General features: G+C 47.0%; 1 protein-coding gene across 3 annotated transcripts in view; it reads left to right on the top strand.

The window, feature by feature from the left end:
- Positions 1-328: 328 nt before the first annotated feature.
- LOC106592921 (calmodulin-regulated spectrin-associated protein 3) overlaps positions 329-21228 on the top strand; it is a 26786-nt gene continuing 5886 nt past the window's right edge. The window contains exons 1-13 of one of the 3 annotated variants that reach the window (XM_045710036.1): positions 331-877; positions 6241-6509; positions 6649-6789; positions 11264-11341; positions 11680-11712; positions 13044-13094; positions 14712-14850; positions 15585-15724; positions 18846-18939; positions 19204-19255; positions 19586-19647; positions 19906-19936; positions 20214-21228. The exon at positions 20214-21228 is cut by the window's right edge and continues 1422 nt beyond it. In XM_045710036.1, coding sequence (XP_045565992.1) covers positions 745-877; positions 6241-6509; positions 6649-6789; positions 11264-11341; positions 11680-11712; positions 13044-13094; positions 14712-14850; positions 15585-15724; positions 18846-18939; positions 19204-19255; positions 19586-19647; positions 19906-19936; positions 20214-21228 — 2238 coding nt within the window. In that variant the 5' untranslated portion in view covers positions 331-744. Of the gene's footprint in view, positions 878-6240; positions 6510-6648; positions 6790-11263; positions 11342-11679; positions 11713-13043; positions 13095-14711; positions 14851-15584; positions 15725-18845; positions 18940-19203; positions 19256-19585; positions 19648-19905; positions 19937-20213 lie in introns of all 3 variants that reach the window. The other 2 variants (XM_045710039.1, XM_045710042.1) reach the window with 2 other exon arrangements.

The raw sequence follows: 21228 nt of genomic DNA, 5'->3' as shown, positions 1-21228 counted from the left end.
CATGTCAGGTGGTACGGTTGCCTTATGTAACAGTGTAGGTTCCGTCCCTCTCTTCGCCCCAACCCGGGCTCGAACCATGGACCCTTGCACACATCAACAACTGACACCCCACGAAGCATTGTTACCCAGCCGCGGCCCTTGTAACGCAAGGGGAAACCCTACTTCAAGTCTTAGAGCGAGTGACGTCACTGATTGAAATGCTATTAGCGCCATCACCGCTAACTAACTAGCCATTTCACATAGGTTACACTTATATATGTCCCTTATCACCCCCCATACAGGACCGTTGGCTACAGCAGCACCTGAAAACTAGGTCAATGAATGTGTGGCGGCTCTCCTACATCTGGATGCGTGTGCAGCAGCCTACTGCATGGGGACTTCTGTGATGGAACAGCTTCGCAGAGCAGAAAGAATGGAAATAATGTCCTGAAAAGTGGATCAGCATACCACTACAACCCATCATCCCCAAGCCCACTGATGCCAACGCAGCAAGTGACCGCGCATTGCTCGCAGTGGCAATAAGGAACAACACCTTAATTATCAGGCCGTGGTGACATAGACGGTGTCACCGTTAATTCTGCGCCGCAACACAGCAACAATTAGGATTTAAATCGCTGTTATATATTTTGTATTTCTTTCGCCGGCAGCTGCTGCTGCTGCGGTAACACCCCTCTTTGTAGATCGCGTGCACTCCTCCTCCCTCCTCCCTTCCTTCCCGGAGCGGCTGGGTGGACTGGTGGGGCTATGGAGGATGCAGGTGAGATGAGGAAAACATCCACGGTACCGGATATTAAACCGTTGGATCAGTACGACTTCAACCGAGCCAAGGTGTGCGCCAGCGTCCGGTGGCTACTGGCGAAGTCATACGGATCCGCAGGTAAGATGGGCTTTATTTATCATGGGCGATTTACCGGTTGACGTTTCTCCCGTTATTGATGCAGTTGGCCGGTGTCCCTAGGCTATAACGGGGAAATTGACAGGCCACAGAGGTTCATGTTTTTCCCAGGGCGTCTATTGGACACAATCACGGATATTTACTGTTAATAATAATGGAATAATTATATTTTATTCGAAAAAGGTTTATGTTGTCAAGGCTACGATGTGTCTGATTATAGACTACAGCTAGATGTGACAGGCGACTCACGCACAAAGCATCTCAAACGCTCACACCCATGCTTCTATCCTCTTCATCACAGGCTGTTAGCTACTGCATCTCTGGCCATTTCACTCTCACAGGTGAACGCGTTGAATGCCATATGTTACAGAGTATCTGTTCATTCATCTTTTTATTTTGTATTTTAAATAAGGTGACTCTATAGGTTCAGAAATCAGAATGGTTAAGAAAGAGAAGGCCTTGATTCAAAGGGGCAGCTGTTCGCCTACAGACGTATGGGCGGAGGAGGATAGTTCTATCGTCAGTTCATCTATTATTTATATCGCGGCCTGTAATACTATTGGACGATAATATAGGCCTACACTCCAAGATCAACAGGCCTATCTGCTAGTTAAATGTGTTGCACGCGCCACATATCAGGCTAATATGAGTGTAGGCCTATGCCACCGTGTGCGTGGTAGCCTAAATGGATATCCCTTCCATATGTATGTCAGTGTTACACGCGCACACGCATAGGCTACATCACCGTGGTCCAGCCTCCTCGTAGCCATACGCATGCATTGCTTGTGTGTTATAGATTGTATTATAGGTTCACACAATCGTGTGAAGGTGACACTGCCACTCATATAGCCCGTGGTTAAACGTCAGCTATACAGCTGCCACAAAGGAACAAGGTTCCACCACCACCGATAGGCGAAGTGGATAGATTATGACCACGTTGCTTTCACCTGCCAATTTATATCAGATTAGCGATTGTACCCCTACCATTAAGGAAAGGAGACGAGGAAAGGATATAATCTCGCCTAATCGTTTTTATGTAGCCTACACATTTCCCTGGCAGTTGCACCTGGGGGTTCCCTTTGTCAACCTACAGGCCTGCTAACACGTCCATTTTGTAGAATTGTAATGTCCTCTGCAGCGCGCAGTAGGACGCAACGTCTTGGAAGGTTCAGATAGAAATAGCCTATGTAGAAACAATGCATGTAAAATATGGGACATGTAGAATATGGAACATGTAGATTCGGGAACATATAGAATATAGAACATGTAGGCCTATAGTTGATTTAACCTTTATTTTGGCAGGGAGTCGTAATAACCTCAGCTCTGTTCATGGCAGTTCTATCGGGAACATTTTATTTGGATAGTTTGTAGATGGTTTGTAGATGTTCAATAACTGTCAACAACATTTCAACTAACTATCTACTAACCCTAGCCCTAACCTTAACCCTAACCTTAACCCTTACCCTAACACTAACCCTTTTTCCAAACCTAACCGTGACCTTAACAAGCAGTTGCTTATCAACAGTGTGTTGATAGTATGACCGTCTGTAGAGCATCTATATGGGACCATCCAAATAAAGTGGGAGCATTCTATCTACATGTGGCTACAGAACGTGGTATTGAGGTCTTGGGGTGGAGAGTGGACTGAGGATTGGTTATTAGGGAAATAGAGAAAGTGTAGTTTATTCCTGTGGGAGCGTTCAATAGCAGCCTGTCTGTCTATCGTGAGTTTGAGCCTCTTAACTGTATCGATTACCGTATGTAGAAGACTACCTGCCGTATGTTGAAGGCTACCTGCCGTATGTTGAAGGCTACCTGCCGTATGTTGAAGGCTACCTGCCGTATGTTGAAGGCTACCTGACGTATGTAGAAGGCTACCTGCCGTATGTAGAAGGCTACCTGCCGTGTGTTGAAGGCTACCTGACGTGTGTTGAAGGCTACCTGACGTGTGTTGAAGGCTACCTGACGTGTGTTGAAGGCTACCTGACGTGTGTTGAAGGCTACCTGCCGTATGTTGAAGGCTACCTGCCGTATGTAGAAGGCTACCTGCCGTTTGTTGAAGGCTACCTGCCGTATGATGAAGGCTACCTGCCGTATGTTGAAGGCTACCTGCCGTATGTTGAAGGCTACCTGCCGTATGTTGAAGGCTACCTGACGTATGTTGAAGGCTACCTGACGTATGTTGAAGGCTACCTGACGTATGTTGAAGGCTACCTGACGTTTGTTGAAGGCTACCTGCCGTATGTTGAAGGCTACCTGACGTATGTTGAAGGCTACCTGACGTATGTTGAAGGCTACCTGACGTATGTTGAAGGCTACCTGACGTTTGTTGAAGGCTACCTGACGTATGTTGAAGGCTACCTGACGTATGTAGAAGGCTACCTGACGTATGTTGAAGGCTACCTGACGTATGTTGAAGGCTACCTGACGTATGTTGAAGGCTACCTGACGTATGTTGAAGGCTACCTGACGTATGTTGAAGGCTACCTGACGTATGTAGAAGGCTACCTGACGTATGTAGAAGGCTACCTGACGTATGTAGAAGGCTACCTGACGTATGTAGAAGGCTACCTGACGTATGTTGAAGGCTACCTGACGTTAGTAGCCTATTCCCGATAGAAATCTCAGTCAGCCCAATGCGGAAGTTGAAAAACAAACGTCAACATCTGGCACACTCACTGCACAGATGCACTCTGTCTTGCACTGTAACATCGGTATTATAGTGTAAACTGTTAAAGTAAGTGTCTTCATCAAGGTTAAGTGACTTCTAAATCTATAAGAGATCAATAGAGGATCCTGTGTCAGACATGATGTCTGTGTGTGTGTGTGTGTGTGTGTGTGTGTGTGTATGTGTGTGTGTGTGTGTCAAGGACCATAGTCCTGCTGATAACAATGGCTGTAAACATAATGTGTCCTATCAGACGCAGCCTAGATCAGATCCCTCTCCTTCTTCCCCTTTCTGTGTTAATGAACACATTCCATTGTGTGTAGTTTAGGCTCCAGTGTGTGTGTGTGTGTGTGTGTGTGTGTGTGTGTGTGTGTGTGTGTGTGTGTGTGTGTGTGTGTGTGTGTGTGTGTGTGTGTGTGTGTGTGTGTGTCTTTACCACAGGAGGTTGGTGGCATCTTATTTGGGGAGGATGGGCTCATGGTAATGACTGGAGCAGAATCAGTGGAATGGTATCAAATACAACAAACACAGTTTCCAGATGTTTGTTGCCATTCCATTTGCTCCGTTCCAGCCATTATTATGAGCCGTCCTCCCCTCAGCAGCCTCCACTGGTCCTTACATAGCTGTGTATGTTGTATACAACCCTCCTTGCCATACAGTCTCAGTCAAAGCCTCTGTTTGTTTTGAACCTCCACTGCCCTGTGTGTGTTTCTGCTGTTTTAGCGTTCTTAACCTGTTTCTACTGGATTAGATTAGCATGATGCTAATTGGGTTAGCTGGGCCCTGCTCAGCAGTCCAGAGCCACAGTCATTCCTTTTGATTGAGACGGAATGGCTTTCTCCTCTTCTGCCGTTCCCATGGCAACCAGCGTTCCATTTATCCCCAGTGTTCTGTAGCTTGAATACACAGAGTTGAACCTAGTACAGTTTTGTGTGTTTGTGTGTGTGTGTTTAAAAAAAAATAATATATATTTCACCTTTATTTAACCAGGTAGGCAAGTTGAGAACAAGTTCTCATTTACAACTGCGACCTGGCGAAGATAAAGCAAAGCAGTGTGACACAGACAACAACACAGAGTTACACATGGAGTAAACAATAAATAAGCCAATAACACAATAAACAAGTCAATGATACAGTAGAAAAAAGTAAGTCTATATACAGTGTGTGCAAAAGGCATGAGGAGGTAGGCAATAAATAGGCCATAGGAGCGAATAATTACAATTTAGCAGATTAACACTGAGTGATAAATGAGCATATGATGATGTGCATGTAGAGATACTGGTGTGCAAAAGAGCAGAAAAGTAAATAAAATAAAAACAGTATGGGGATGAGGTAGGTAGATTGGGTGTGCAATTTACAGATGGACTATGTGTGTGTGTGTGTGTGTGTGTGTGTGTGTGTGTGTGTGTGTCGGGGACCATAGTCCTGCTGATAACAATGGCTGTAAACATAATGTGTCCTATCAGACGCAGCCTAGATCAGATCCCTCTCCTTCTTCCCCTTTCTCCCTCTATCAACAGCCCACCTGGAATTATTGTCCTCTCTCTTTCTTCTTGGAGCCCACTCCAATAGAGGAAGGAGAAGAGGAGAGGAGGAGGAGAGGAGAAAGGAGAGAGGAGGAGGAGGGGAGTAGTCCAGTCCAGAGTTAGATATTTCTTCCTTCCTTGCCAGTGGGAGAGCTGCTCCAATCTCTCAGATCATCCTTCCCTCTCCTAGAACAGCAGAGCAAGGGGATGTTGGTCCCTGAGCCCAGCCGAGGGATGTGTGTGTTGCAGTGCGGCATGGCACCACACACACACACACACACACACACACACACACACACACACACACACACACACACACACACACACACACACACAGTCGCCTGGCTGAGTTGTTCATGCAGATGATGACATTATATCTGTCCTCTGTGTGATATGTCTAGAGAGAGAGAGAGATGAAGAGAGAGAGAGTCTGTACATTCACTCTTTCATCCTTTCTTTCTCTCTGTAGTAATTGATTGAGAGTGGGAGAGAGTGAGATAGAGGGGGGGAGAGAGAGAATGTTCAGGTAGTCCTACAGTTCTAACTCTATAGGTTGTCCTCTGTACCCCTGTAGAGAATGTTCAGGTAGTTCTAAAGTTCTAACTCTATAGGTTGTCCTCTGTCTCCCTGTAGAGAATGTTCAGGATTTAAGTTCTAATTATAGGTCTCTGTCTCCCTGTAGAGAATGTTCAGGTAGTTCTACAGTTCTAACTCTATAGGTTGTCCTCTGTCTCCCTGTAGAGAATGTTCAGGTAGTTCTACAGTTATAACTCTATAGGTTGTCCTCTGTCTCCCTGTAGAGAATGTTCAGGTAGTTCTACAGTTATAACTCTATAGGTTGTCCTCTGTCTCCCTGTAGAGAATGTTCAGGTAGTTCTACAGTTATAACTCTATAGGTTGTCCTCTGTCTCCCTGTAGAGAATGTTCAGGTAGTTCTACAGTTCTAACTCTATAGGTTGTCCTCTGTCTCCCTGTAGAGAATGTTCAGGTAGTTCTACAGTTATAACTCTATAGGTTGTCCTCTGTCTCCCTGTAGAGAATGTTCAGGTAGTTCTACAGTTCTAACTCTATAGGTTGTCCTCTGTCCCCTTGTAGAGAATGTTCAGGTAGTTCTACGGTTCCTCATTGTTTACCCCTCTCCTCCACCATAGAGAATGTCCCGGTGGAGCTGCGAGAGCCTCTGTACAGAGACAAGTATGAGCAGGAGCACCTCAAGCCCTCCGTCTCCCAGCTACTCCTGTCCCCTGAGCTGTACTGTAGGACCCAGGCCCTGCTCCACGGGGTCTCCCAGCCCGCTACTCAGGGGCCCCCAGGGGACAACTCCGCACTGCTGCAGCTCCTCACCAAGAGGGGCCTGGAGCCCAGGGACCAGGATGTGGCCATCACAGAGGAAGACCTCAGCCACACGCCCATCAAGACGGTGTGTTACAGTGTGTGTTACAGTGTGTGTTACAGTGTGTGTTACAGTGTGTGTGTAACCCTAACGTTACTCCTATCATTGATCCTTTGCTCTCTCATGATTGGCTCATGGTCTGCTTCTCTCTGTCTGATTGGTCTAGAGGGCCCACCTGGTCCTGATTGACTCACTGATGTCACTGGCTGCCATGGAGACGGTGGGCAAGGTTAAGATGACGGCAGAGGCGGAGAAAATGGGAGGCGGGGCTCCGTGGGAGAATGCCCTCCTCTTCTGGGTTAACCGGGTAAGACCAGAACACGACCAGAAGATGACCAGGTCATTCTAGAACACAACCAGGTCATTCTAGAACACAACCAGGTCATTCTAGAACACAACCAGGTCATTCTAGAACACAACCAGGTAATTCTAGAACACAACCAGGTCATTCTAGAACACAACCAGGTCATTCTAGAACACAACCAGGTCATTCTAGAACACAACCAGGTCATTCTAGAACACAACCAGGTCATTCTAGAACACAACCAGGTCATTCTAGAACACAACCAGGTCATTAGGGCTGAGCGATATGGCAAATAAATTATCACAATATATTTTTTTTTCATTCGATAACGATAATTATCACGATATTAATCAAATAATGTTTAAAAGGTGCATATCTGCTTCAGACTCAAGCCTGCCTGAACAAACCAAATATTTTAATGTGTCTTATTTATTGTCAGAAGTAGAACTCACAAATAACATTTTAACTCCACTTTTTTTTAAAGCTGTAAACCCTTACATGTCATGAGCAAGAAATACAAAAATAAATAAACAAGTAGTGCAAGTCAATATACATTATAACTGTTAGCCTAATGGTACATCACAGTTGAAGCTGGGGTGGTTGTTTATAACTGTTAGCCTAATGGTACATCACAGTTGAAGCTGGGGTAGTTGTTTATAACTGTTAGCCTAATGGTACATCACAGTTGAAGCTGGGGTAGTTGTTTATAACTGTTAGCCTAATGGTACATCACAGTTGAAGCTGGGGTAGTTGTTTATAACTGTTAGCCTAATGGTACATCACAGTTGAAGCTGGGGTAGTTGTTTAGAACTGTTAGCCTAATGGTACATCACAGTTGAAGCTGGGGTAGTTGTTTAGAACTGTTAGCCTAATGGTACATCACAGTTGAAGCTGGGGTAGTTGTTTATAACTGTTAGCCTAATGGCACATCACAGTTGAAGCTGGGCGGGTTGTTTATAACTGTTAGCCTAATGGCACATCACAGTTGAAGCTGGGCGGTAGTTGTTTATAACTGTTAGCCTAATGGTACATCACAGTTGAAGCTGGGGTAGTTGTTTATAACTGTTAGCCTAATGGCACATCACAGTTGAAGATGGGGTAGTTGTTGTCTTACAAGTTACAAGCAAGAAAGCCAAGTCTGTCTACGGTCTCTGGCTTTAAAGCTACCCTATGGCAGGTCACTACGCTGCAACCTGTGCTAATAACACGCTCTGAGGGGGAGCTGGTCACAGGAATGCACAGGTAGCGCTTTGCCAGATAGCTGACTTTGGGAAAGTGTTTTGGGGGGTGGATCTTCCACCAGTCCAGTGGATTTGGTTTCACTGTCGGCATCAGGAGACTGAAGGTAGCAGCTGAGTTCCTTGTCTACCAGCTGGATTTCAGTAAGACCTGTGGTGGTGGAGCATGGCTTCTTGAAAAAACGGCCCGGTGACTTTCTCTTTTTAGCTGTCAGTTGTGGTGAAGTAGCAACAACGTCTCCCTGTGCTGGGCCTGGGTTTTCATCTCCCTCATTCACCATCTCTGAGACAGCTCTTGCTTTTACGTGGCCCACCTTCTCCTCTTTGATGTAATGCGTTTTAAACCGAGGGTCGACCAACGAGGCTATGTCCAGGAGGTCATCTGTGGCAAGGTCATCATATTTCTCATTCAGATAGTCCATGACTACCGTTTTGATGGTTTGGTTGAGCTCTGTTTCACCATCAGGTTTCATGACCTCTGTATTGAACAGGTGTAGTACTGGCTTCAGGTAAGACACAGTGACATAAGACTCACCAGACAGAGCATCTGTGAATTCTAGGAGTGGGGTCAATGCCTGGTTGATGGACTCAAGAACATCTATATCTGTACAGGTGGGAGCAAAGTGCCGGGTCTTCTTGTCTCTGGACAAGACCTGTGAAATGGCTTTCTCCTGCTCCGGTACTCTTTGCACCATCTTTTGACGTGATCCCCAGCTGGTAGCTGTGCTGGGGTAGGTTGTGTTTGTTTTGAACAACTGTCAGGTCTCTCTTCTTTTTCCACCAATAGGAAAAGGCACCCACCACTTTCTTACACAGTCCAATTGCTTGATCCACCCGTTTGTCTCTACCCACTCTCTCTAAGAGAAATCGAGATTTTAATCAAATGTTAAAATCACAATAATCCCTTTAGTTATGTACAAATGTAATATTTAACTTAATCAGTTGATGAAAAAAATGCACATTTAGTTTCATCTAACCAATCACTTCCATATACACAATTGACAAGGTTACTTACCAATGGCCAAGTGCAGACGATGTCCAAAACATTGCAGTCGGGTCCGTTTGTTGATTTGAGCGGCCTTCACCACGTTCGCACCACAATCCGTTGTAATGCAGACCTGTCTGTCTTGACTGAGTCCCCAGGAGGCAAGAGCGTCAATGAGCCCCTCTGCTATAGCTTCACCCGTGTGGTCGTCGGGAAAGTATGATGTTTGAGGCATTTATTTAAAAGATTCCAGTCTTTGTCAATATAGTGGATCGTGAGGCTAATGTAAGGCTCTGACGTGTGACTAGACCACAGATCGGTATTAGTAGCAAAATACGTCAAATCTGTCTTGAACTGTTCTTCAACTTTTTCCCTACACTCGGCGTAGTGTTTAGGCAGTGCGGTGTGTGTAACGCGGGTCGTACAAAGGGGACCAAGGCGCGGCGTGTGAAGTGCTCATATTTTACTTTAATGAAACACTATATCCAAAAACAACACAAAAAAGCGACCGTCAACAGTTCTGTCAGGTACAAGGAACAAAACAGAAAACAACTACCCACAAACAGGGGGAAAAAAACACCCCTACTAAATATGACCTTCAATTAGAGGCAACGAGGAACAGCTGCCTCCAATTGAAGGTCAACCCAATAAACCTCAACATAGAAATAGATAAACTAGAAACTCAAACATAGAAATAGAGAACATAGAACAAACACAAAAACACCCCCTGTCACACCCTGACCACTCTACCATAGAAAATAACAACTTATATTGGTCAGGACGTGACAGTGTGAGAGAAATGTTTGCGGCCAGGGAGCACGTACCTGAGGTCAATTAAATTGAAAAGCCTATTGAAACCTTCCTTTTCGACTGTGCTAATTGGTAGCATGTCCTTAGCAATGCAATGCATAATAGCATTTGTGATGTCTTTGTGTCTTTTCGATGTTTGCTCGTAGGGCATAAACGCTATCAGTGTTGACTTCTTCGGGTGAACATCCCTAGATTGGCTGGTGCTTGAGGGGCGTTTATCAATACCGTGGCGCAAACTCAAACTTTCTGCATGTTCCTAAGAGTGATTTTGTTTCAGATGGGGAAAAAGGTTTGTCGTATTACCAGACTTGGTAGCCACCTGTCTACGGCACAATTTGCACCGAACATTGCTCTGCTCTTTGTCGGACTTCAAAAAGCCAAACCACTTCCAAATAACTGAAGCAGCTGAATCTGCTCTTGCTCCTTCTCCATGGCTATTACTGCCACTGTTTTTGCCTACATCACTCATTGTTCGTGGTTAATAGTGGTTTACTCCATCACTCGAGGTGCAAAGTGGTTTTTAGTGGGCGTATACCTCTCCACGTGTTTATTGTCACTTCTCTGCACGTTCCTGCTGCGTCACAGAGGTGAAATGGACTGCTGTACCTAATTATTCTATATATTGTATATCGTTATCGAAAATTAATCTAAACGTTTTTGTATCGTTATTGAGGGAAGTAATTACTTCGATATATATATATTTTTACCTCTATTTCGTGGTATCCAATTGGTAGTAGTTACAGTCTTGTCTCATCACTGCAACTCCCGCACGGACTCGGGAGAGGCGAAGGTCGAGAGCCATGCGTCCTCCGAAACACAACCCAACCTAGCCACACTGCTTCTTGACACAATGCACATCCAACCCGGAAGCCAGCCGCACCAATGTGTCGGAGGAAACACCGTACACCTTGCTACCGTGTCAGCGTGCACTGCACCCGGCCCGCCACAGGAGTCGCTAGTGCGCGATGAGACAAGGATATCCCTGCCAGCCAAACCCTCCCTAACCTGGACGATGCTGGGCCAATTGTGCGTCGCCCCATGGGCCTCCCGGTCACGGCCGGCTGCGACAGCCTGGGCTCGAACCCAGAATCTCTGGTAGCACAGCTAGCACTGCGATGCAGTGCCTTAGACCACTGCGCCACCCAGGAGGCCCCACCTCGATATTTATTGATATTGATTTATCGCCCAGCCCTACAGCTCATTCTAGAACATGACCGGAAGAACAACCAGAACATTCTAGATCAGAAACAGGTCCTTTTAGAACATCAATAGGTCTTTATAGAACCCTAGAACACGACCAGGTCATTCTCGAACACGACCAGAACACAACCAGAACGTTCTAGATCACAACCAGGTCATTCTAGAACACGACCTGGTCATTCTAGATTAGGACCATGGTACTGTTGACATGTGATTGTCTCTAACTGTCTGTCTCTCTCTGCAGTTGAATCAGAAGTTGAGAGAGAGCACTGAGGATGAGGAGGTCCCATCCTGCACAGACCCACAGCCTGTTCAACCAACAGTTAGTACACACACACATACACACATACATAAACACACACACGCATACACACATACATAAACACACATACATAAACACACACACACATACATAAACACACACACACACACACACACACACACACACACACACACACACACACACACACACACACACACACACACACACACACACACACACACATGCAAGCATTTCTAAACATCAAAATAAGACTGCTACTAAAGACTAAACTGCTGTGTCCCTAAAGTTTCTATCACTTCTACTGCTTTCTCTTTTATCTATCTCTCTTCTCTCTCTCTCTCTCCTCCTCTCTCACATCCCTCGCTTCTATATGGCAGTGTCCCACCCGCTGGTACTGGAAACTGGTCCCAGTAAGTGTTCTCCTTTTTATCTCTCTCTGTCTCTCTCTGTCTCTCTCTCTCTCTCTCTCTCTCTCTCTCTCTCCTCTCTCGCTCTCATGATATGTCTGCCTCATTGTATATAATGTTTCTCTTTCGAAATGCTAGATACTTTATATCAAACCACCCCCTCTTTTCTCTTTCTCCTCTTTTCTCTCTCTCTTTCCCTCTTTCTCTCTCCCTCTTTCTCTCTCCCTGCTAATGTGACACTATATACATGACCCTGACCTTATGAACTTTGAACCTCTGAGGTTATAGTCACTGACAGAGGGTCCGTATTCATGAAGCGTCTCAGAGTAGGAGTGCTGATCTAGGATCAGTTTGGCTTCTTAAATATTAAGGAATAAAAGGAGGGAGGGGACTGATCCTAGATCAGCACTCTGAGAGGCTTTATGACTACAGCCCCTGATCCTGTGGTTAAGGACAACTCACCTCTCATCATCTACCTCTACACTGAGTGGACAAAACATTAGGAACATCTGCTCTTTCAATGACATAGACTGACCAGGTAAATCCAGGTGAAAGCTATGATCCCTTATTGATGTCACTTGTTAAATCCACTTCAGGCAGTGTAGATGAAGGGGAGGATTTCTAAGCCTTGAGGCAATTGAGACATGGATTGTGTATGTGTGCCATTCAGAGGGTGAATGGACAAGACAAAAGATTTAAGTGCCTTTGAACAGGGTATGGTAGTAGGTTCCAGGGTCACAGGGTTTGTGTCAAGAACTGCAACACTGCTGTGTTTTTCACACTTAACAGTTTCCCCTGTGTATCAAGAATGGTCCACCACCCAAAGGACATCCAGCCAACTTGACACAACTGTGGGAAGCATTAGAGCCAACATGGGCCAGAATCCCTGTGGAACACTTTCTACACCTTGAGTCCATTCCCTGACGAATTGAGACAAAATGGGGTGCAACAAATGTAATGTAGGAAGGTGTTCTTAATGTTTTTTACACTCAGTTTAGATGGTAGAGGGGGTGATGGGGCTAGAGTAGGGGGAAGTTCCGGCCTGATCTTTGGTCAGTTTGTGCATTTTCCCCACTAATGATTAAGGATTGGGGGAGGGGAAACTGATCTTAGATCTGTACCTAGGGGAAACTTCTTTCCTGTGCATCGTGGGGAGATGAGAAGGGGGTTCTTACCTTAATGTATCTCTGCCCCCCCCTCAACCCCCCTGTCCCCCGCCTCCCCCTCAACCCCCCTGTCCCCCGCCTCCCCCTCGTCACGTGACTGTGTATGGCAGTTCCCATGGCGACCTGTGGGTGTTTACGCTTGTCCTTCTCTCTGCCATCCTCATCCAGCATGCCATCGCTTTTTGTTTGAAGGAGGAGTCTGGGAATAAACCTCCAGTGGTAACGTATACGCCACTCTTCCCTTTCCTCTCCTCCTCCTCCTCCTCCTCCTCCTCCTCCTCCTCTTCCTCGTCTCTCTCAGCTAACAGACAGGCAGCCATACAGACAGAAAGACACTCCAACCCTGCAGCTACTCTCTCTCTCTCAGCTAACTAACAGACAGCCAGCCAGCCAGCCAGCCAGCCAGCCAGCCAGACAGACAGACAGACAGACAGACAGACAGACAGACAGACAGACAGACAGACAGACAGACAGACAGACAGACGGACAGACGGACAGACGGACAGACAGACAGACATTCCAACCCTGCTGTCTGGGGATGGAAACACTATATATTATTTATTCACTGTTATTTATGATTTTATTTTATACATGTATGTTTTATCAACATTTCTTGTTGATTCACATTCTGGTCGGAATGACACATTGGGGCTGATTTGATCGGTTACCCTCTATCTGGTCTTGATGTACACTTCCACACTTGTACACTTGTGGCTCCACCATATTGCTGTGTCTCAACTATCCAGTTCTTTTCAGTCTGCTAACACAGTTCTCTAGAGGAAGGAGCTTGTCGTTTTTCAGTCTGCTAACACAGTTCTCTAGAGGAAGGAGCTTGTCGTTTTTCAGTCTGCTAACACAGTTCTCTAGAGGAAGGAGCTTGTTGTTTTTCAGTCTGCTAACACAGTTCTCTAGAGGAAGGAGCTTGTCGTTTTTCAGTCTGCTAACACAGTTCTCTAGAGGAAGGAGCTTGTCGTTTTTCAGTCTGCTAACACAGTTCTCTAGAGGAAGGAGCTTGTTGTTTTTCAGTCTGCTAACACAGTTCTCTAGAGGAAGGAGCTTGTTGTTTTTCAGTCTGCTAACACAGTTCTCTAGAGGAAGGAGCTTGTCGTTTTTCAGTCTGCTAACACAGTTCTCTAGAGGAAGGAGCTTGTCGTTTTTCAGTCTGCTAACACAGTTCTCTAGAGGAAGGAGCTTGTTGTTTTTCAGTCTGCTAACACAGTTCTCTAGAGGAAGGAGCTTGTTGTTTTTCAGTCTGCTAACACAGTTCTCTAGAGGAAGGAGCTTGTCTTTTTCTGGTCTCACTTGATTTCTTCTTTCTCCTTAGTGGTTCAGTCACTCAAGTGCCTTGTGGTTGTACTGCCTGTTGTTCCACTGCATGTCCACCAGAGAGCGCTATAGTCTCAGCTCACACTGCTTCATCACAACTCTTTTCTGCACTTCCTCTCTGTCTCCCATCCCTCTTTTCACTACAATGTATCGTTTGACATGTGAGCCATAACTCTGCTCAGCGTGTGCGCTTGTGTGTGTGTGTGCTCAGCAAAGTATTGTGCTGCGGTAAGTCTTGTGCTTGGTTTGTCAGATTTCTTTTCTCTGCTGTGTTGGTGGATTATTGGCTGGCTGTGGAGGTTATGACATGTCTTGATCATTTCTCAAAACGTCGTGGCAAAGTCATCTGTATTGTGGGGTAATTCTGGGCCTTTTGGTCTCAATAACTAATTCAACAATAGGTTAACTGTTGTTTTTTTCTCTCTCTCCTTCTCTCTCTCATGTCTCTGTCCCTCCCTCCCTCCCTCCCTCCCTCCCTCCCTCCTCCCTCCCTCCCTCCCTCTCTGTCAGATCCGTTATAGGAAGGATAAGGTTCTGTCAAAGCAGACTCCTACTTTTCCTCTGGTGTCTGGTGTAAGGGATCTGTCTAATGGCTGTGCTATAGCTGCTGTTCTGCACTACTACTGTCCTGACCTTCTGCCACTGGAGGGTACACACACACGCACGCACGCACGCACGCACGCACGCACGCGCACACACACACACACACACACACACACACACACACACACACACACACACACACACACACACACACACACACACACACATCTCTGATATCTACCCCTCTCCCTTCCTCCCTCCTCTCCTCTCTCCTCCCTCCTCTCCCTCTCCTCCTCCCTCCTCCTCTCCCTCTCCTTCTCCCTCCTCCTACCCCTTCACCCTCCTCCTTCCACTCCCTCCCCCTCTCTTCCTCCCCCTTCACCCCTCTCCCTTCCTCCCCCTTCACCCCTCTCCCTTCCTCCCTCCTCCCTCCTCTCCTCTCTCCTCCCCCTTCACCACCTCCTACCCCTTCACCCTCCTCCTCTCCCTCCCCCACTCTTCCTCCCCCTCTCCTCCTCCCTCCTCCTCCCCCTCCCTCCCTCTCTCCTCCTTCCTCCCCCTCCTCCTTCCTCCTTCCTCCCCCTCCCCCTCTCTTCCTCCCCCTTCCTCCCCCTCCTCCTTCCTCTCCTTCCCCCTCTCTTCCTTCCCCTCCTCCTCTCCCTCCTCTCCTCTCTCCTCCCCCTTCACCCTCCTCCGTCCTATCCACCCTCTTCCTCCCCCTCTCCTCCTCCCTCCTCCTCCCCTCCCTCTCTCCTCCTCCTCCCCTCCTCCTTCCTCTCCTTCCCCCTCTCTTCCTTACCCTCCCCCTCTTCCTCCTCCTCCTCCTCCCCTCTCCTCTAGATGTATGTCTGAAGGACACCATGTCTGTAGCAGACAGTCTGTATAACCTGCAGCTGATCAGAGAGATCAGTGAGACCAGTCTACAGAGGTGCTGTCACCTGGAGCTGGAGGACCTGCTCTACGCCCCGCCCACACTACACGTACGTGCAACTCTGTCAATGTCAATGTATAAGATCTCTCCACAACACTACACGTACGTACAACTCTGTCAATGTCAATGTATAAGATCTCTCCACAACACTACACGTACGTACAACTCTGTCAATGTCAATGTATAAGATCTCTCCACAACACCACGTACGTGCAACTCTGTCAATGTATAAGATCTCTCCACAACACTACACGTACGTACAACTCTATAGAGCTGTCTCTGTCCAGAACATAGACTTACAGATGTAGGAACATACAGATGTAGGATCTTAATTTGAGCCACTTTGCTACAGCAGGAAAATAATCCTGCAGCAATAGGAGAATGTGGATTATTATGTGGATTATAATATAATGGACATTTTTTGTAGGGGTTGATACATTTTTCATTAGGGAAAATGAAGTCTGACATTTTTAAGCGGACATTACAAACTTTAGAAGCCTTTTTAAACCTTGAATACCCTACAAATTCTCATCAACAGTTCGAGGTTCTAATTTAAAAAATGAATCTCTCCAGAAAAAGTATTTCACTGTTGCCGCCTGTTATAGACCCCCCTCAGCTCCCAGCTGTGCCCTGGACACCATATGTGAATTGATTGCCCCCATCTATCTTCAGAGTTTGTTCTGTTAGGTGACCTAAACTGGGATATGCTTAACACCCCGGCAGTCCTACAATCTAAGCTAGATGCCCTCAATCTCACACAAATTATCAAGGAACCCACCAGGTACAACCCAAAATCCGTAAACATGGGCAACCTCATAGATATTATCCTGACCAACTTGCCCTCCAAATACACCTCTGCTGTTTTCAATCAGGATCTCAGAGATCACTGCCTCATTGCCTGCATCCACTATGGGTCCGTGGTCAAACGACCACCCCTCATCACTGTCAAACGCTCCCTAAAACACTTCAGCGAACAGGCCTTTCTAATCGACCTGGCCCGGGTATCCTGGAATGACATTGACCTCATCCCGTCAGTTGAGGATGCCTGGTCGTTCTTTAAAAGTAATTTCCTCACCATCTTAAATAAGCATGCCCCTTTCAAAAAATGTAGAACTAAGAACAGATATAGCCCTTGGTTCATTGCAGACCTGACTGCCCTTGACCAGCACAAAAACATCCTGTGGCGGACTGCAATAGCATCGAATAGTCCCCGCGATATGCAACTGTTCAGGGAAGTCAGGAACCAATACACGCAGTCAGTTAGGAAAGCAAAGGCTAGCTTTTTCAAACAGAAATTTGCATCCTGTAGCTCTAACTCCAAAAAGTTTTGGGACACTGTAAAGTCCATGGAGAATAAGAGCACTTCCTCCCAGCTGCCCACTGCACTGAGGCTAGGAACACTGTCACCACCGATAAATCCACGATAATTGAGAATTTCAATAAGCATTTCTCTACGGCTGGCCATGCCTTCCTCCTGGCTACCCCAACCCCGGCCAACAGCTCCGCACCCCCCGCAGCTACTTGCCCAAGTCTCTCCAGCTTCTCCTTCACCCAAATCCAGATAGCAGATGTTCTGAAAGAGCTGCAAAACCTGGACCCATACAAATCAGCTGGGCTAGACAATCTGGACCCTCTCTTTCTAAAATTATCCACCTCCATTGTTGAAACCCCTATTACCAGTCTGTTCAAACTCTCTTTCGTATCGTCCGAGATCCCTAAAGATTGGAAAGCTTCCGCGGTCATCCCCCTCTTCAAAGGGGGTGACACTCTAGACCCAAACTGTTACAGACCTATATCCATCCTGCCCTGCCTTTCTAAAGTCTTCAAAAGCCAAGTTAACAAACAGATCACTGACCATTTCGAATCCCAACGTACCTTCTCTGCTGTACAATCCGGTTTCCGAGCTGGTCACGGGTGCATCTCAGCCACGCTCATGGTACTAAACGATATCATAACCACCATTGATAAAAGACAGTACTTAGCAGCCGTCTTCATCGACCTAGCCAAGGCTTTCGACTCTGTCAATCACTGTATTCTTATCGGCAGACTCAACAGCCTTGGTTTCTCAAATGACTGCCTCGCCTGGTTCACCAACTACTTCTCAGATAGAGTTCAGTGTGTCAAATCTGAGGGCCTGTTGTCCGGGTCTCTGGCAGTCTATGGGGGTACCACAAGGTTCAATTCTCGGGCCGACTCTTTTCTCTGTATATATCAACGATATCGCTCCTGCTGCGGGTGATTCCCTGATCCACCTCTACGCGGATGACACCATTCTGTATACATCTGGCCCTTCTTTGGACACTGTGTTAACTAACCTCCAAACGAGCTTCAATGCCATACAACTCTCCTTCCGTGGCCTCCAGCTGCTCTTAAACGCTAGTAAAACTAAATGCATGCTTTTCAACCGATCGCTGCCCGCACCCGCCCGTCCGACTAGCATCACTACTCTAGACGGTTCTGACTTAGAATACGTGGACAACTACAAACACCTAGGTGTCTGGCTAGACTGTAAACTCTCCTTCCAGACTCGTATTAAACATCTCCAATCCAAAATTAAATCTAGAATCAGCTTCCTGTTTCGCAACAAAACCTCCTTCACTCATACCGCCAAACTGTAAATATCCCATCCAATCTACCTACCTCATCCCCATGTTGTTTTTAATTGACTTTTTTGCTCTTTTGCACACCAGTATTTCTACTTCCACATCATCATCTGCTCATCTATCACTCCAGTGTTAATTTGCTAAATTATAATTACTTCGCTACTATGGCCTATTTATTGCCATACCTCCTCACGCTATTTGCATATACTCTATATAGACTTTTATTTCTATTGTGTTATTGACTGTACGTTTGTTTATTCCATGTGTAACTCTGTGTTGTTGTTTGTGTCGCACTGCTTTGCTTTATCTTGGCCATGTCGCAGTTGTAAATGAGAACTGGCCTACCTGGTTAAATTAAGGTGAAATAAAAATAAAAAACAAAAAGAGTGATCAAATGAAGATCCTACATCTGTAACTCTACTTTAACCTACCACTTCCCCGTCTGTAAACGACAGCTGGTCAGCTAGAATGTCGTTACTGGATTATTACTGTAAAAAAGGGTTCAATTAAAAACGTATACATTTTTTATTAAAAGTTACAGGTGTTCATTCCCCTGTTCTCCTTCAGGTGAATATCATGAGTTTCATAGCAGAGCTGCTAGGATGGTTCGAGGTGCATAAACCTGACTTTGTCAAGCCATTACTACCTCTAGACCTGACAGGTAGGGGAGGTCTGTGTGTGTGTGTGTGTGTGTGTGTGTGTGTGTGTGTGTGTGTGTGTGTGTGTGTGTGTGTGTGTGTGTGTGTGTGTGTGTGTGTGTGTGTGTGTGTGTGTGTGTGTGTGTGTGTGTGTGTGTGTGTGTGTGTGAGAGAGAGAGAAAGATAGTGGATAGAGAGAGAAAGAGAGAGAGAGAGATTCGACTGCTGTATAACCTGTTTATTTGGTGTTATGGTTGATAACATGAATAGGTTTCTCTGTGTGCCAGATGCCTCGGGGTTGTTAGACTGCACCAGTCCTGTCAGTGGGAACAGCAACAGGTAAAATCAGGACACACATATTCATTCTACATATAGTTATTGTTTGACAGTGCAAAGCAACCGGGAAACTACAGCAATCGATCAAGTGCAATGCATTTCCATGTTCTTTCACATCCATTACTATGAGTCTGTGTTATATACTGAATCTCATTGGCGTCTCTAAAATGGGAAGTTTTCAGGAGTCTTTGTCATGATATGTTATGGGTCTAGACCCCAAAGAGCAGTGAGAAACCAAACAGAAACACATCCACATGGCCTGTTTATTGTATCTATGGCAGAATAAGACGTGTCGTATATTACAGATGAATAATAATGTGTTTTCTGTTCCAGTGGCTCTCCCTCCTATATCTTCAAACAGCCCTTTGTCCCCATATCCTCTCCTGCGTCACCTGGTAAGAGAGATGAGGATTCTGGGTAATGTAGTTTAAAGCTGCCTTTCTGCGTCTGTGGGCTTTTCCTCAATTGCATACTCCTCGTTGTCCTCTCCCCTCGTCTACTTCTCAAAACCCATTGGAGGGTAAAGGTCAGAGGGGAGGGACCCCTGGCTTTCTCATCCAATGGGTTTTGAGAAGACGAGGAATATGCAATTGAGAGAAGTCTAAGTGTTGGAGATGTCTTCCTGACTACATCTCCCTTTCTTTCACATTTAGAAGGGAACATGTGGACCAAGAAACAGATCTGGTGAGTAGGGTGGCTGACTGTTTCAGCCTGTGGAAATATATATTTAGGACCATCCTCCCAGTTGATTGAACCTCTCTCTCTCTCTTCCTCCCTCTTTCTCTCACTCTCTGTCTCTCTCTTCCCCCCTCTCTCCATCTTTCTCTCTCTCTCTCTCTCTCTCTCTCTCACTCTCTCCCCCTCTCTCCATCTCTCTCCCTCTCCATCTCTCTCTCTCTCTCTCTTCCTCCCTCTCTCCCTCTCCATCTCTCTCTCTAACTCTCTCCCCCTCTCTCTCCAGTCGTCCTCTCTCGGCTGTGACCTTCAGTATTCCATTCGGTCTAGACAGTGACGTGGACGTTGTCATGGGCAACCCCGTGCATTCTGCCAGCACCAACAGCCTGACCGCCGGCGTGCCCGCCATGATGACTTCATCGAGCATGATGTCATCGGGGATGACACGGGTCCCCTACTGCCCCCCCGAGGACCTCAGTCACCTGGTCAGCGCCTCTGTCCCTCAACGCTCCTCCTGGGGCCCGCACACACACTCACACACACCGGCCCTAGGGGAGCTGCCGACCGTCAAGATCATCCACACTCCTGGAGGAGGAGGAGAAAGAGGTGGAGGAGGGAAAGGAGGAGAGAAAGGAGATAAAGGAGGAGAGAGAGGAGGAGGAGGAGGAAGAGGAAGGCCAGAGCCACGCTTGTGTCCAGAAGGAGCTCCTGCAGGTTTCTTCCTTCATTCTCCTGAAGACAACCTGACCCAGCTCAGCAGCTCCGCCCCCTGCCGCTCCGGAATGCTCTACCGGCCAATAGGAGGGGAGGGGGGCGGAGGAGAGAAGCGGAGAGTGGGAGGCAGGGAGAGGGGGGAGAAGGGGAGACGGACATCGGATGGCTCGCGGGACGATGACTCGGTCCTCCGCGACGGAAGTGTGGACTCATCGGAAGCTTCCGACGACCTTCCTAGAAACGCCCCCGGCAACGTCCGCCCTGGCCACGGTCGTCACGGCAACGGCAGCATCAGCAACACCGGTGACAGTAGCGGCAGCCCGCAGATGACGAGCTTCGCGGAGCGGCGGGACAGAAGGAGACAGCCGGCCGCACCGGGAGAGGAGTCAGCCAGCACCCCGACCCCCACCACCCCCACCCTCCATACCCCCACCCCCACCCTCCATACCCCCACCCACACCACCCCCAGCCCAGGAGGGAAGCACCCTGAGCCGGGTACAGAGGCCTGGGAGCTGGGGGCCCGCCTGGAGGAGAAACGCAGAGCCATCGAGGCCCAGAAGAGACGCATAGAGGCCATATTCACCAGA

This window comes from Salmo salar, chromosome ssa02 (genome assembly GCF_905237065.1).
Source record: "Salmo salar chromosome ssa02, Ssal_v3.1, whole genome shotgun sequence".
In the NCBI taxonomy this organism is placed as follows: Eukaryota; Metazoa; Chordata; class Actinopteri; order Salmoniformes; family Salmonidae; genus Salmo; species Salmo salar.
The sequence above is the reverse complement of the archived record's forward strand: the minus strand, read 5'-3'. Positions and strand labels throughout refer to the sequence as shown.